Genomic DNA, 13,668 nt, shown 5'->3' on the forward strand with positions numbered 1-13,668 from the left:
TTCAATTCACAATACAAGACACAAGATACATTTACATAGACAACATAATTATCTAAAAACAAATTTGCGAATATTTTCCCTACATAGACGGATCTGTGTGTGGAAAGTAACTTTAAAGTAAGATTAATAGAGTTATAGGTGGAAGCACAGTTGCCAATTTGTCAGTTGTCTGACCGCTTTCAGACAGGAAACTTCGCATGTGTAGCATGAGCGGGTCGCCGTCAACCTGTCTCCCCGACAACTAGTTTCCTCGCTATTTTGATCACAGTTGTCAGTAAATCCCCTGGCAAAATATACCATTGCCGTCAACTAGTCTCCCCGACAGTAAATCCCCTACTAGAACGAAGGAGCCTAGTTGTCGGCGACAACTAAACTCCTTACACGCTCACGACAACTAGACTCCCCGACAGTAAATCCCCTGCTGGATAGGCCTATGAGGGATCTGGTTGTTGTGATTGTACCCGACAACTAGTCTCCCCGACAACTAAGCTCCCCGACAGCTAATACCCTATTAAACATTGGAACCAGCTTGGAGCGGGCGGGGGAGTAGTACAATCACAGATACTGTTGTAGGCCTACACATTCTATGAATTCGATTATTAGAAGAAAAGCTTGTTGAAGTTGTCACTTCTATCACTGCAAACATAAAATTAAAAAAATAAACTATTCCTCTTTCTGAATTCAACTGACTTAGAAATGTTCCTTATTGAATTGGCAAGCAGTTTCAGAATGAATTTGTACATCTCGCAAGTGATTTCTGCATGTATGCATAGAATATAACATATATCATCACTTACCTCACCTAATTTTTATTAATATTTTATATAACATATTTTCAACTCATATATGAGTTTTAATTTCATATATATTCTCAACATCTATTTAACTCAATTCCCATTCTTTATGATTTGATACAAGCCATATAAAAATAAATTGCACCTATATATATATTTTTATATATTTTTCATATATATTTTTATATATATATATTATAATATATATTCATATATTATATATTTTTACTATATATTTTTATTTATACTATATTAACTACCTCTTCATTTGTAACATGATCGGTGTATGAGATTCTCAGCACTCAGCATTTTGGTACTAACCTGTACATATTCGACAGTGAATGAAGTGGCCCCTGCATGTGAGTAGAGCCCAGCTGCCGATATCTGCCAATGACAGTTGCCCATGAGCTCATCTGTGCCCACACTGACGCCTATTTGCACCACGTGGTTCTGCATGGACACTGTCATGTTGCCCACACGGTAGAACGACCCAAGGCCTGTCACCCACATGTTTGTCATGTACATGCCGAACATGCCTGCGCTTTGCGAGTAATCTGGAAACTACAAAACAATATCATCATCACTCATAATCATGCATTTATAATCAGATCATAAAGTCTGGAGAATCAGGAAACTGCACAAATATTGGTGTATAATCAAGCATCAAGAAATTTTTTTATAGTCATGAAGATTCACTCAATATTTCATGAACAGTTATTGAATGAAAACAGAGATAATAACTTCAACAACTCCATTCCCTCAATTCAGCTTGACAGATTGTCCAGAAAAGGAATTAGACCCATTCTTCAACCAACAATGTCTTCTGGTGAAATGAAAGGCTATATGAATATTTCTTAAGCTTAGTTTTCTCCAAAGCTACGAACAAGAGTTAATAACTTAATCCTTATAGATTCTATAAGATTGAACAAAACTTATCATACACATGATGAACATCCTATTTGTTTGTCAAGTTCCGTTCAATCTAATAGAATCTATAAGGATTAAGTTATTAAGATTTTGTTAATAACTTTGGTGTAACGCCGCTTGAAGCTGTTGAATTAATAGAGATGGGAAGGAAAAGCATGACAGGCCTAATTTGAACCTTTTTATTATGTGATATTCACCTCAATGAGATCATATCCGATTAGATAAGTTTAATTACAGTTCTTATTCATGTATGTTACAATATATAGAGAGATTGATTGAGTATTTTATTTATGAAGATTACAATATATACTGGCTTAAACACTTATATACAATATTATAGATGAATCTACATAATATAGACTAAGAAAATAATTATTGAACTGTATATGATATGAAAAAGCAATTTGTAATATAATAACTATAGATAATTATATTGTTATGCATCTACATAAATTGGCGGAGCTTTGGACATTTCAATGTCCATTCTTCGGAAAGAATATTAAAAATATCCTCCCCACTAGATCTCTATCAAGAGAGACAGAGATTGATTGATATGCCTCTATCGATGGCGAAGTTTGGAGTCCAGGTCCTCTCTGCGGCAGAGAGAACCTGGACTCCTTTGCCATACAAAAGAGAGAGAAAGAGCGAGTGAGAGAGAGAGAGATAATAGAGTAGAATCGCTGCCTTTAGCTTGTCTCAGGAGGGCGGAGCTTTTGTGAGGTCCACTTTATAATGGCAGTGTTTGATTGAAAATGGTATTGCTATCTTTGTCTATCATTCAACAAAGCGGATAGCGCTATCTCTTTCACGCTTTGTTCTCTTGCCAGATCGTCGTTTAAAAATGTAGAATTAAAAATTAATTAACAAAATACTTCTTCTTAATAAATTGTGAGAATTCATTATGAAATCATTGAAAAATATAATTTCTTGCCTAATAGAATATAATTGATTATTTTAAACGAGAATGAACATTAATATTACATCAATAGACCTGTATCAGCTATCGTCTATAGAAGGCATTGACAAGACAAGGATCGGCAACGTTGATCTTTCTTCACAGCCACTATAACGTGAACCTCACTATAGGTGACATCCGGCCCTCTCTCGAACCTTACACTCAAACCACAAATGCAACGCTAAATTACTTTTCTCGTAAAAGAAGTAGAATCGGAGCTCAAACTTCATCAGAAATTTACTAACAAATACGGTAAATTTAGTAAGTCTACTAGAAAATTCTCAAATTGAAGCACTCTTAGGCTAGGCACACACCAGTTAGTCAGGACAAGACAAGACAAGACACGTTCAGTCACAATACTTCACATAGTTTCTTATGAAGACATGTCTAATTGCAATGACTAATCAGTGTGTGTTGCTTCATAAGCAACTATGTGGAATATTGTGACTAATCGTGACTAGTCTTGCCTTGACTAACTGGCATGTGCCTACCTTTAGTATTCTCGTTTGATCACCAATTTAAATTTGAATATAAATATTTAGAATCTTCCAGAGAAACTTTTTCAAGACAGTATTATAGAAGTAACAGTATTCTTGATGATGTTCAATTCCATGAATTTCATGTTTCAGAAGAACATAATAAACATCATTCTATTTGTTGATGTTTTAGTAGCAATTTTTCTATTACTTTTTAACAACATAATAGATAGTTTGTATTGTAATTTGTAATTGCTGCCATTCAAGATTGACATTACTAGTTACAAATGAAGGTAACTATCATGCTTAAATATCAATAAATATGCTTAAATATCAATATCATGCTTAATATATTCATGCTTCCGAGCTATTTGTATCCTAGCTTACCATTTATTACAGTAATGTAAATATTTAGAATCTTTGGTCTTTTTTTTAGAATCTTTTCTATCATTCCCAGTGAAATATTTTAAGTATTGAGAATATATTGAAATATTTCAAATACAAACACATTAATTTTGTCTGTAAGCCTATTGAAGAAGAATAATGAATGAAGCAATTCAAGTGATCTCACCATGTATGGGTCATATCCAAGGCTCATCACCCGTTTCCTGCCCTCTGCAATGGCCAAATCCAAAGGCGGGATAGAGTTGGGGAATGTCATCTTTATTTCGCGCGCTGCCTTATCAATCCCATTCCTCAAATCCGCGTTGACCGCATTCAAGATGAACGGCTTGATCGAGTCAAACACAAACACACCGACAGAGTTCATCATGCCCTGGAACAGTGAAGCCAGGAACCCAAGGTTCTGAAAGTCGAGGTTGATCTCATCGACAGATATATCCATGTCAATCCTGGATGCCTGCAGGTGACCTTCACGAGCAATGCTCATCTCAGCCAAACCAACCACGTAGACGTCACTCAGTTTCACCATGCAACTATCAGCTGATCGGGATAACCAAGAGGTGAGAGTGTAGTTCCCTCTCACTTCCAGGTTCTCTATCCTCAGCTCGGCCACCATCTGTAGCTCGGCCAGGTTCGTGTAGACGCTCTCGATGCGGAACCTTGACAGACCGTAGACGGAGCAGTTGAACATGGTGAGGGTGGCATAGCCTGAGGTTTGTCTGATTGTGGGGATTGGCATGGGGTCGGGTATTTTGTAGACGGTATCGGGCAGACCGACTGGGTCGGGGTTGTCCTTGTAATGCTCGAGAACCGCTCGTACCTGATCTGCCATGCGGTTGGCCACTGCTGTTGCATCTGCAAAAAACGTCCAAAAACTCAACTTAATATTGCCATGAGAAGATAGTTGTGTATCAAGTTGAAATGATCCTGTATCTTATTGTGTTAATACTGTATCATGTGTGGTGGTACTGTATCATTTACGGTGATACCATAGTATAGAGAGAAGATATCCCATGATTTAAGGCTGTGCAAAGGCTAAAAATAAACTTTCTACTGGTGATAATTTTTAAAGTTTCTCGATTTGTATATCATGAAGCTATCAAAATGGAGGAGGTTTCTCAGGAAAACATTTTTTTCCGATCATTACTTTTTGAGATATGAGCGACTGAAGTTTAAATTCTTGGGGCAGAGCATTTCAAGTTCTTCAGAAGATAAATCCATGAGATTTAGAGGATAGATTCTTCATGGTATTGTTGATCTAGTGAAACAACAATTTTTCCAAAATATAGATTTTTGCGAAAGTTATTCAATTTACCAAAAATACTCAACTAAAAATGACCAAAAATACTCAACTAAGTTATTTTTTGTCATTTTTATTAAATTTAATAACTTTCTCGAAAATTTATATTTTCAGATAATTTTTGTTATATTAAGTTCTTTAACCAGATCACTCCCGTGTTATCGGATGGGCACGTTAATTGTCGGTCCCGGCTGAAGTATGACAGTCGTAAGGCTCATTGACGGCTTAAATTATATATTCAGGCGGTGGGACCTTCCCGCAAGGGACTCCCCACCAACAAAAGCCATACGAATTTATTTATTTTTTTACCATGAAGAATCTATCCTCTAAATCTCATGGATTTATCTCTTACCGAATTTGAAATGTTCTGTCCCAAAAATGTAAACTTTAACTAATAAAGTAATAATATAGAAAATAGAGAATAAGAAAATAATACATCGCAAAATAAATTGGCTGAGAATTAATTGTTGAGACGTCTTTGTGATGCTCAAGACAACTTTTGTAGGGAACATAAATCATTCTCTTATTGTGGATAGAATATAGTGTTGAATGAAAAACACTAAGAGATTGTCAACTTTTCATCTTTTTTTCATTTTGAAGTCTTTTTCATTCAATATGAATAATTACTACAATATCAACTTCTCAACTACACAAAAAGGATATAGTGTATTCAATATTCTGCTGAAGACTGAAGAAGGAAGATATATTTATAGATCAATTATTTATTCAATTCAATTTATTTTATTTATATTTTTCACAAAGAAGCACTGATTGGGAGAGAAAAACTAAGGATACTCCTTGTACTATTTCTTTCCCAAATTTAGATAACATTTTAAAAGTCCAAAATAGGGTTATGATTTCACTTTACTAAAATTTAGTCCATTTTCACTCAAAAACAACGAAAACAAAGATTTTTAAATTTTGACGGTTGAAAAAGATAGAAGCTAAATGGCAATATGTTGATACAATTTTTTTTTTGTTAATTACTGTCAATTGTATTTATATTATAGACATACATGTATGCATTGTATGAAGTGGAAATAAATAAACTATTGATTGAATTCCTGATAATCAACAACTGTGCTCGATTTGAGTGTGTTTGTTTCTCTATGGTTCTAAATTCTCAGTTATTGCAATATTTTTAATATCCAATAATTATGGATTTTTTTGTTGTAATATTTAACTTTTATTGTTCAATATTCAATAGTTAAAAATTCTGAATTTCAAGTTCAAATATTTTTGGACAGATATTCTATTTTTGACATAATATTAATTCTATTTTCTGACATAATATTATTGTGATGTGGAGTGGAAGGTGAAAAATGACTCAAACTTATTTCGAACTCATATTCTAAATTTGGGAAAGGAATAAAAAAGGGTTACCCAGTTTTTGTTCTTCTAATATCAGTTTTAATGATAAGTAATTTTGCACTACATTTTATTTTTAATTATTTACAAGCCGTCAGACTCGCTTCGCTCGCCATAGCCATATCCGTCTAGCCAGGGGGCTCCGCCCCCTGGACCCCCGACTGGATCGTCCAAAAATGAGATTACTTTGTTTCAAATTTCGTGAGAATATTCAGAGCTGTTTTCGAGATCCGGCCACATACAGATATAAATATAAACATGAAAACAGAAATTGCTCCTTTAATAATATAGGATACTAGCCGTAAGGCTCGCTTCGCTCGCCATATTCGTCTACCCAGGGGGCTCCGCCCCCTGGACCCCCGACTGGATCGTCCAAAAATGAGATAAGCAGGCTCGCTTCGCTCGCCTGCATTTTTCATTTGAGCATTTTTATCATATGTTAGAACAATCCAGTCGGGGGTCCAGACTAAACGTCTGGCTAAACGGATATGGCGAGCGAAGCGAGCCTGACGGCTAGTAATATTATATCCCCAGGATTGAAGTAGTAGTGCCCAATCAATTTTTCCGCGATAAATGCATTTCAATCTTCAACTTGGTGCCAACCTAACAAAGTCAACTCAACTTAATGCCAACCTGACAAAATTATTAATTTAGTTGCCAGTTAACAACTGTTTCGAAGAGGTACTCTATCTAGATTATAGTTCTATAGTAACATATGATATGGAAATTTCAATTATAATTAAGAGATTGGAAGAAGAAGAATATACATGCTAAAAGACGAACTTTAAACCCTTAAAAACAACCCTTAGAGTTAAAATATTGCCAAAAGATTTCTTAGTGCGCCTCTAAAGGGCCAACTGAACATACCTACCAAATTTGAACGTTTTTTGTCCGGTAGATTTTTAGTTATGCGAGTGAGTGAGTGAGTCAGTCAGTCAGTCAGTCAGTCAGTCAGTCAGTCAGTCAGTCAGTCAGTGAGTGAGTCAGTGAGTGAGTGCCATTTCGCTTATTATATATATATATATATATATATATATATATATATATATATATATATAAGATTCAGTCATGTACAATTATTTCTCTTATGTGAGAAGGCAGAATAGGCTTATGCCCAAAACTATCCCTTCTCAAATTTATACCACAGTCCAATGAATAGATTGAATAGAATGATAATGAGTAGATAAATAAATTATTTCGAATAGTAAACACAAAGAACGACAACCTAGACCAAACAGCTGATCAGGATGAACTGAAAACCAGGAAGGAATGAATGTCACTCATCATATTCATGATGTAGGCTTTCACGACCGCCTCTCAAACAAGTCACAGGCTCTTGTCTTCTGAATAACAGATTTGTTGAATTTTTCATGTGATGGCCGACTATACCCACTTGTTGCTGGCATGTTTGTTGCTTTATGCTACGCTCTAAAAAAATCGTATATCTCAACAAGTGATTTCTTTCTCAGCATTATATCATCTCAAGTGTAGAAAGATGCGGATATAATTATCAAAGATATTATAGTGATTATTGGACATATTCAGATTCATCTACGGAAATATGAAAAGTGAGTTCAGCTTGAGAGGAAAAAGTAGAGTGATGCAAGTGAATAGAGGCTTGAGACAGGCTTGAGATATACCATCAGCTAAAATATTTAACGCAGTCTTAGAAAAATCTCTAATGAAGTTGCAATGGCAAGAGAGAGGCATCAATATCAACGGTGTGAAACTAAATGCCTTGAAATTTGCTGATGATATTGTTATAGTGGAAATGATACGGAGGAGGTATGCGGTATGTTGAGAGATATGGTTGAAGTAACAAAAAAGATTGGAATGAAAGTAAATTTTGATAAATCGAAAGTAATGACATATAACAGTGATGAAAATGATAGAGTATTGGTGACTGAGGACGGAAGGATAGAGAAAGTAGATCATTTCATTTACCTCGGGCAGAAAATAGGGAGAGAAGGTCAATGGGGAGAAGTTACCAGAAGAGTAGCAATAAGATGGGCGATGTTCAAAAGTACAGCTATCTATTCAGATCCAAGATATCAATGGAAAATAAGAAAAAGCTGCTACAAACGTGTATCCTACCAGCAATTTTGTACGGCTGCGAAACCTGGACTATAAATGAAAAATAATTAAGAAACTTAGAATTACCGTGAGGTCGATGGAGAGAGTAATGATAGGAGTGACAAGAAAAGACAGGAAAACAAATTATGGATTAGAAATGAAACAAAAATTGAAGATGTAGGCAAGATGATAATAGAGAGAAAATGGAATTGGGCTGGACATATCGCAAGGACAACGGACGAAGATGGACGAAAAGAATACTGGAATGGTACCCACGTAATTGAGAAGAAGTAGAGGAAGGCCTTCGTATGGATGGGACGAAGAGTTCAGAAAAGTATGCGGCGGAGCGACGTGGCAGGGAGTTGCAAGAGAGAGAAAGGAGTGGGAGAGAATGAAGAATGTATACAAGGAAGTATGGCTGTACAAGGATTGACACACTCGCTTTGGTTGAAAATTTATTTCTATATGGACTTAAAATTTATGTACTCAACAATATCCTATCACAAAAGGATATTCCCCAGCAGCTGCTGATTATTGCTTAATACTGTAATTAATTTTATAATGTTATATAATTTTATTTGAAATTTTGTAATGAACCTGAACAAAGCAATAAAAGGGATATTTATTTATTTATTATAGTGACGTCCACGTTATAATGACAGTGTTTGATTAGCAATGGTATTGCTATCCTTGTCTATAATTCAACAAAGCGGATAGCGCTATCTCTTTCTCGCTTTTCTTTGTTGCCAGATCGTCTTTTAACAATGTAGGATTAATAATTGATTAACAAATATTTCATTTTATTCATAAAAATTCATTATGAGATTGTTGAAAAATATAATTGATTATTTCAAACGAGAATGAACAGTTAATATTATTTGTTGTTGGTTATCCATCTTGTTTCCACTATTATTATTACTATTAAATTTTATAAAACTTTAAATTCTAAACTTTCACATTCTTTGTAATGTGAGTGCTTTTTCACTCTAAAGTTTTATAAAATTTAATAGTTAATATTACATCAAAAAAACTGTATCAGCTACCGTCTATAGAAGGCATTGACAAGACAGAGGATTGGCAATGATGTTCTCCTTTCTTTCTCCACTGCCATTATAACGTATTAAAATATATTGGTTTGAAAAAAAATCTCTTGCAATTCTTATAATTGGGTTTACCATTATTCATTCACATTTCCTAGAAGTCTAGAATGAGTAGTTTCAATGAGTCGGCCTACTCATGCAACCGAGTTAAAATTATAGGTTTCCCTTGCAATACTTAACTGAAAATGCATTTATGTTTAATGAAAATTATTGGAACACTCATGTATATTCATTTTCAAATTTAATGTGTCATGTTTGATGGCATGTGTAGAAAATACATACCAGATATTGTTCATATCCAGACATTCCATTACTTTCAAAACTGGATTAATTTATTAATTTTATTTTATTGTATGGTGATCATATTATTATGTTATCATCTTACAGTGATAATATAATGTATTCTCTGATAATATGTAGTATAATATAGTGTGTATATATAATATAATAATACGGTAATAATAATTTATTTGCCAAAAACAAAATTACATTATAAAACTACTATAATTTAAAATATTCAATACAATTCGAATAATTTAAGTTTTTTACAATAGAACAAAATAAATATACTTGTTGTAATAATATTATATTGATATTGTGATAATATTATGTTATCAGCTTATATTATATTAACTGGAAAGATAAATTGAGAAACATTTATGAAATTTTAGTTTCAATTTTTCAAATGTAATTCAACGTATCTGAATTTCATTCAACAGAAACATTCATAGTATTTAAATATGCATGTACATATTTACAGAAACAATTGATAACAGACAAACCTAAGACGTTTTTTTTTTCAATTCAAACATTGGAACCCACTTCCCCTTGTTGAAAGATCTCGAAGTTTTATAGTTTATTGCAAGGCTATGGCTTGCCCTGTTCTACTCAGTGGTACGAAAGGCTTCTATGGCACAATTAATTATTTATTATTTGTAAAATCTAATTCAACATTATATATTTACATTATTCACATTATTGTTAAACTAATCAATTATATTATTGTTGCTGTGATGTATGAATTAATAATATCAAAACTTCAATTGATATAGTCATTTAAAGCATCAATTATTATTTATTTAACGTATGGCAGATACTCAACAATATATAGCTCATGAGTCTCTAATGCCTAAATATACACTATATATTTCCAAATTCTTTGAGTTGTTGTGTGGTTTTTGGTTAGGAGAACATAAGTTTGTCTGACCGCCAACATTCCACTGTCATTAATTAACAAAATAATTTGATGGCACTTATATAATAGAACTGATTTTAAATATAAAAATACAGTACAGTCTATATTTGAATATAAAGAAAAATAGAAATCTCAGTACCTTTTTGAAATATTTTATATAGGTAGAAGTGATAAAATATTTCAAAAAGGGTACCTACTGAGATTTTTATTTTTCTTTATATTCATATTACAAGTAGCCCTATACTGAAAAGAGATAAATAAGCAGATGGCAGTCTATATTTATTTATTTATTCATCAATGACGTAGCCTGATCACAAAATCATAGAGTTATTGATAATGAAAGAACAGGCACATTGATAAGGTAATGCAAATTATACGCAGACTATATTGAGTGTCATTGAGCAGTACATAAAATAACATTGAAGACAGTAGAAAAAATGGTTGTAACATAGGATTGTCATCACAAACTTTAACAAGAATAAAATTTGTTCCCTCATTGATAGAATCTGGGATAATTAGATCAAATTCTGTAAGCCACAAGAGTTCAAGTGATACTACCAAGGTACCTAGAATACTATAGTCAGGTCCACGTTATAATATGGCAGTGGAGAAAAATACGAGAACAACGTTGCCGATCCTCTGCCTTGTCAATGCCTTCTATAGACGGTAGCTGATATAGGTGATAATTGATGTAATATTAGCTGTTCATTTTCTCGTTTAAAATAATCAATTATATTTTATATTTTGGCAAGACATTATATTTTTCAATTATTTCATCTTTAATTTACATCATTATGTAAGATGAAATATCATATCAATTATTATGTTCTTCATGATATAATATTCAAATTTGTATATTAATATTATTATATATATATTCAAGTGTCCCCACACAGGGTAGCCTATAGGGAACCCCTATTGGAAATTAGGAAACAATATTGTATTTGCTTTTTGGAATGTATTTGATTGTTTATTTATTTTCTTGAATAAGAGAACTTAGTTGAATATTATGTTAATCAATTATCAATTCTACATTATTTAAAGACGATCTGGCAACAGAGCAAAGCGAGAAAGAGATAGCGCTATCCGCTTTGTTGAATGATAGACAGAGATAGCAATACCATTGCTAATCAAACACTGCTATTATAACGTGGACCTCACCATAGCATGATCAGATTAAACTCTGTGAACACAAAGTGTTCAATTAATACGACAGTTCAAATAAAAATTGTTGAATTAACTACGAATATATTTTTTAGGAAATCATAACAAAATATAGGTATTTGAATCGCTAACTGCAGAAAGGCAACATGTCCAGTTTTCATAATTTTACAAGAGAAACAAAAAACTTAATAAAACCTGAACCTAAACCTGCAGTAAACGATATATTCAAAACGTCGTCATTACAATGCCTTCAGTTGGATATGTCTCCTACCTACATTAAACACATAATGAATTTTCATAAATAAGATGAAATATTTTGTTAATCAATTATCAATTCGATGAAAAAGAAACGATGTATCTTACATTAAATAGTTGATTTATTGAAAAAAAAACATTTTTTGAAGAAGTTGGACATGTTTCCTTTCTGCGGTTAGCGATTCATTTATATTATAGCTCACCTTCTTTTTCTTTCCCCTCGCAACAAACTGCACCAGGAAATATATCCACAACAGAAAAACACTTGCGTTTCTTGACATTGTCACACTGTTACTGAACAAATATATCCTACACCCACGACTATATTATTACTACGTCACAAGGAAGTTCCCAGATGATCGCAGACTTTTTTCGGAAGTCAAATGCAATTTTGCAAAACTATAGCAGAGGTTTTGTGGTGAGAAATTATTCAGGAAAGCGACCAAAGATATTGTCTTTGTGTCCATCCTACTCGATCAGTGACAGCTACTCAGCCAAGACTGAGTCCCAACTCTCCCAACTGAAAACATTGGAGAGCATTTATTCAATCATCCACAATCAAATCACAACGTATCCAGTGAAGTCCACGTTATAATGGCAGTGTTTGATTAGCAATGGTACTGCCATCCTGTCTATCATTCAACAAAGCAGATAGCGCTATCACTTTCTCGCTTTGCTTTGTTGCCGGATCGTCTTTTAACAATGTAGAATTAATAATTGATTAACAAAATATTTCATATTATTTATGAAAATCATTATGAAATTATATTGAAAAATATAATTTCTTGCTTAATAAAGTATAATTTTTTATTTTAAACGTAGATGAACAGTTAATATTACATCAACAAAGCAAAGCATCTATCATTCAACAAAGCAGATAGCGCTATCTCTTTCTCGCTTTGCTTTGTTGCCAGATTGTCTTTCAACATTGTAGAATCAATAATTCATTTACAAAACTCAGTTATCATTATGAGATTATTGAAAAATATAATTCCTCGCTTAATAAGATATAATTGATTATTCTAAAACGAGGATGAACAGTTGATATTACATCAATAAACCTGTATCAGCTACCGTCTATAGAAGGCATTGACAAGACAGAGGATCGGCAACGTTTTTCTCCTATCTTTCTACACTGCCATTATAATGTTGACCTCAGTATAGGTCTCACTTGAATCAAACTGAGATGATAAGGATGGCTCTGTTACAAAATCTGTGTAGCCACATTGGAGAACGAAAAATGGAGAGCTGTTCAACTAGATTAGAGATGAACTTTGTCTCATATTAGATAACATTTCTGATCATCTCACAATAATATTATAGGAGTGTATTTATAATTTGTAAAGAGAATTTATGAGAGTGTATATATATGCTTGTTAATGATGTGCATATAGCCTAACGTTTAGAGATAAGTAGAATATTCACATGCTATCGAATGTGTGTTAGTATGCCACATATAAATATTGTGAATGATAACATAGAGAAACAATAGCGAAAGTAGATATCCCATAGTATATGGCGTTTATATCGCAACTTTTACTGTTATTTCAAGCCGATAGTTCACGTAGTTCTTTCCTATGCAGCTGTGTGACGCTGCACAAAATAGTAACTAGATGTTGTTAGTCTAGAATAGTACCATAGAGAAACAATAGCGAAATT

The 13,668-nt window shown here is 33.2% G+C and overlaps 1 protein-coding gene across 3 annotated transcripts in view; it reads right to left on the reverse strand.

The window, feature by feature from the left end:
- LOC120349757 overlaps positions 1 to 13,201 on the reverse strand; it is a 16,595-nt gene extending 3,394 nt beyond the window's left edge. The window contains exons 1-4 of one of the 3 annotated variants that reach the window (XM_039420325.1): positions 13,061 to 13,201; positions 12,213 to 12,529; positions 3,724 to 4,409; positions 1,116 to 1,355 (exon numbers count right to left, since the gene is read on the reverse strand). In XM_039420325.1, coding sequence (XP_039276259.1) covers positions 1,116 to 1,355; positions 3,724 to 4,386 — 903 coding nt within the window. In that variant the 5' untranslated portion in view covers positions 4,387 to 4,409; positions 12,213 to 12,529; positions 13,061 to 13,201. Of the gene's footprint in view, positions 1 to 1,115; positions 1,356 to 3,723; positions 4,412 to 12,212; positions 12,635 to 13,060 lie in introns of those variants that run through there. The other 2 variants (XM_039420324.1, XM_039420326.1) reach the window with 2 other exon arrangements.
- Between the last annotated feature and the right edge of the window lie 467 nt (positions 13,202 to 13,668).

Source organism: Nilaparvata lugens, chromosome 2 (assembly GCF_014356525.2).
Source record: "Nilaparvata lugens isolate BPH chromosome 2, ASM1435652v1, whole genome shotgun sequence".
Classification (NCBI taxonomy): Eukaryota; Metazoa; Arthropoda; class Insecta; order Hemiptera; family Delphacidae; genus Nilaparvata; species Nilaparvata lugens.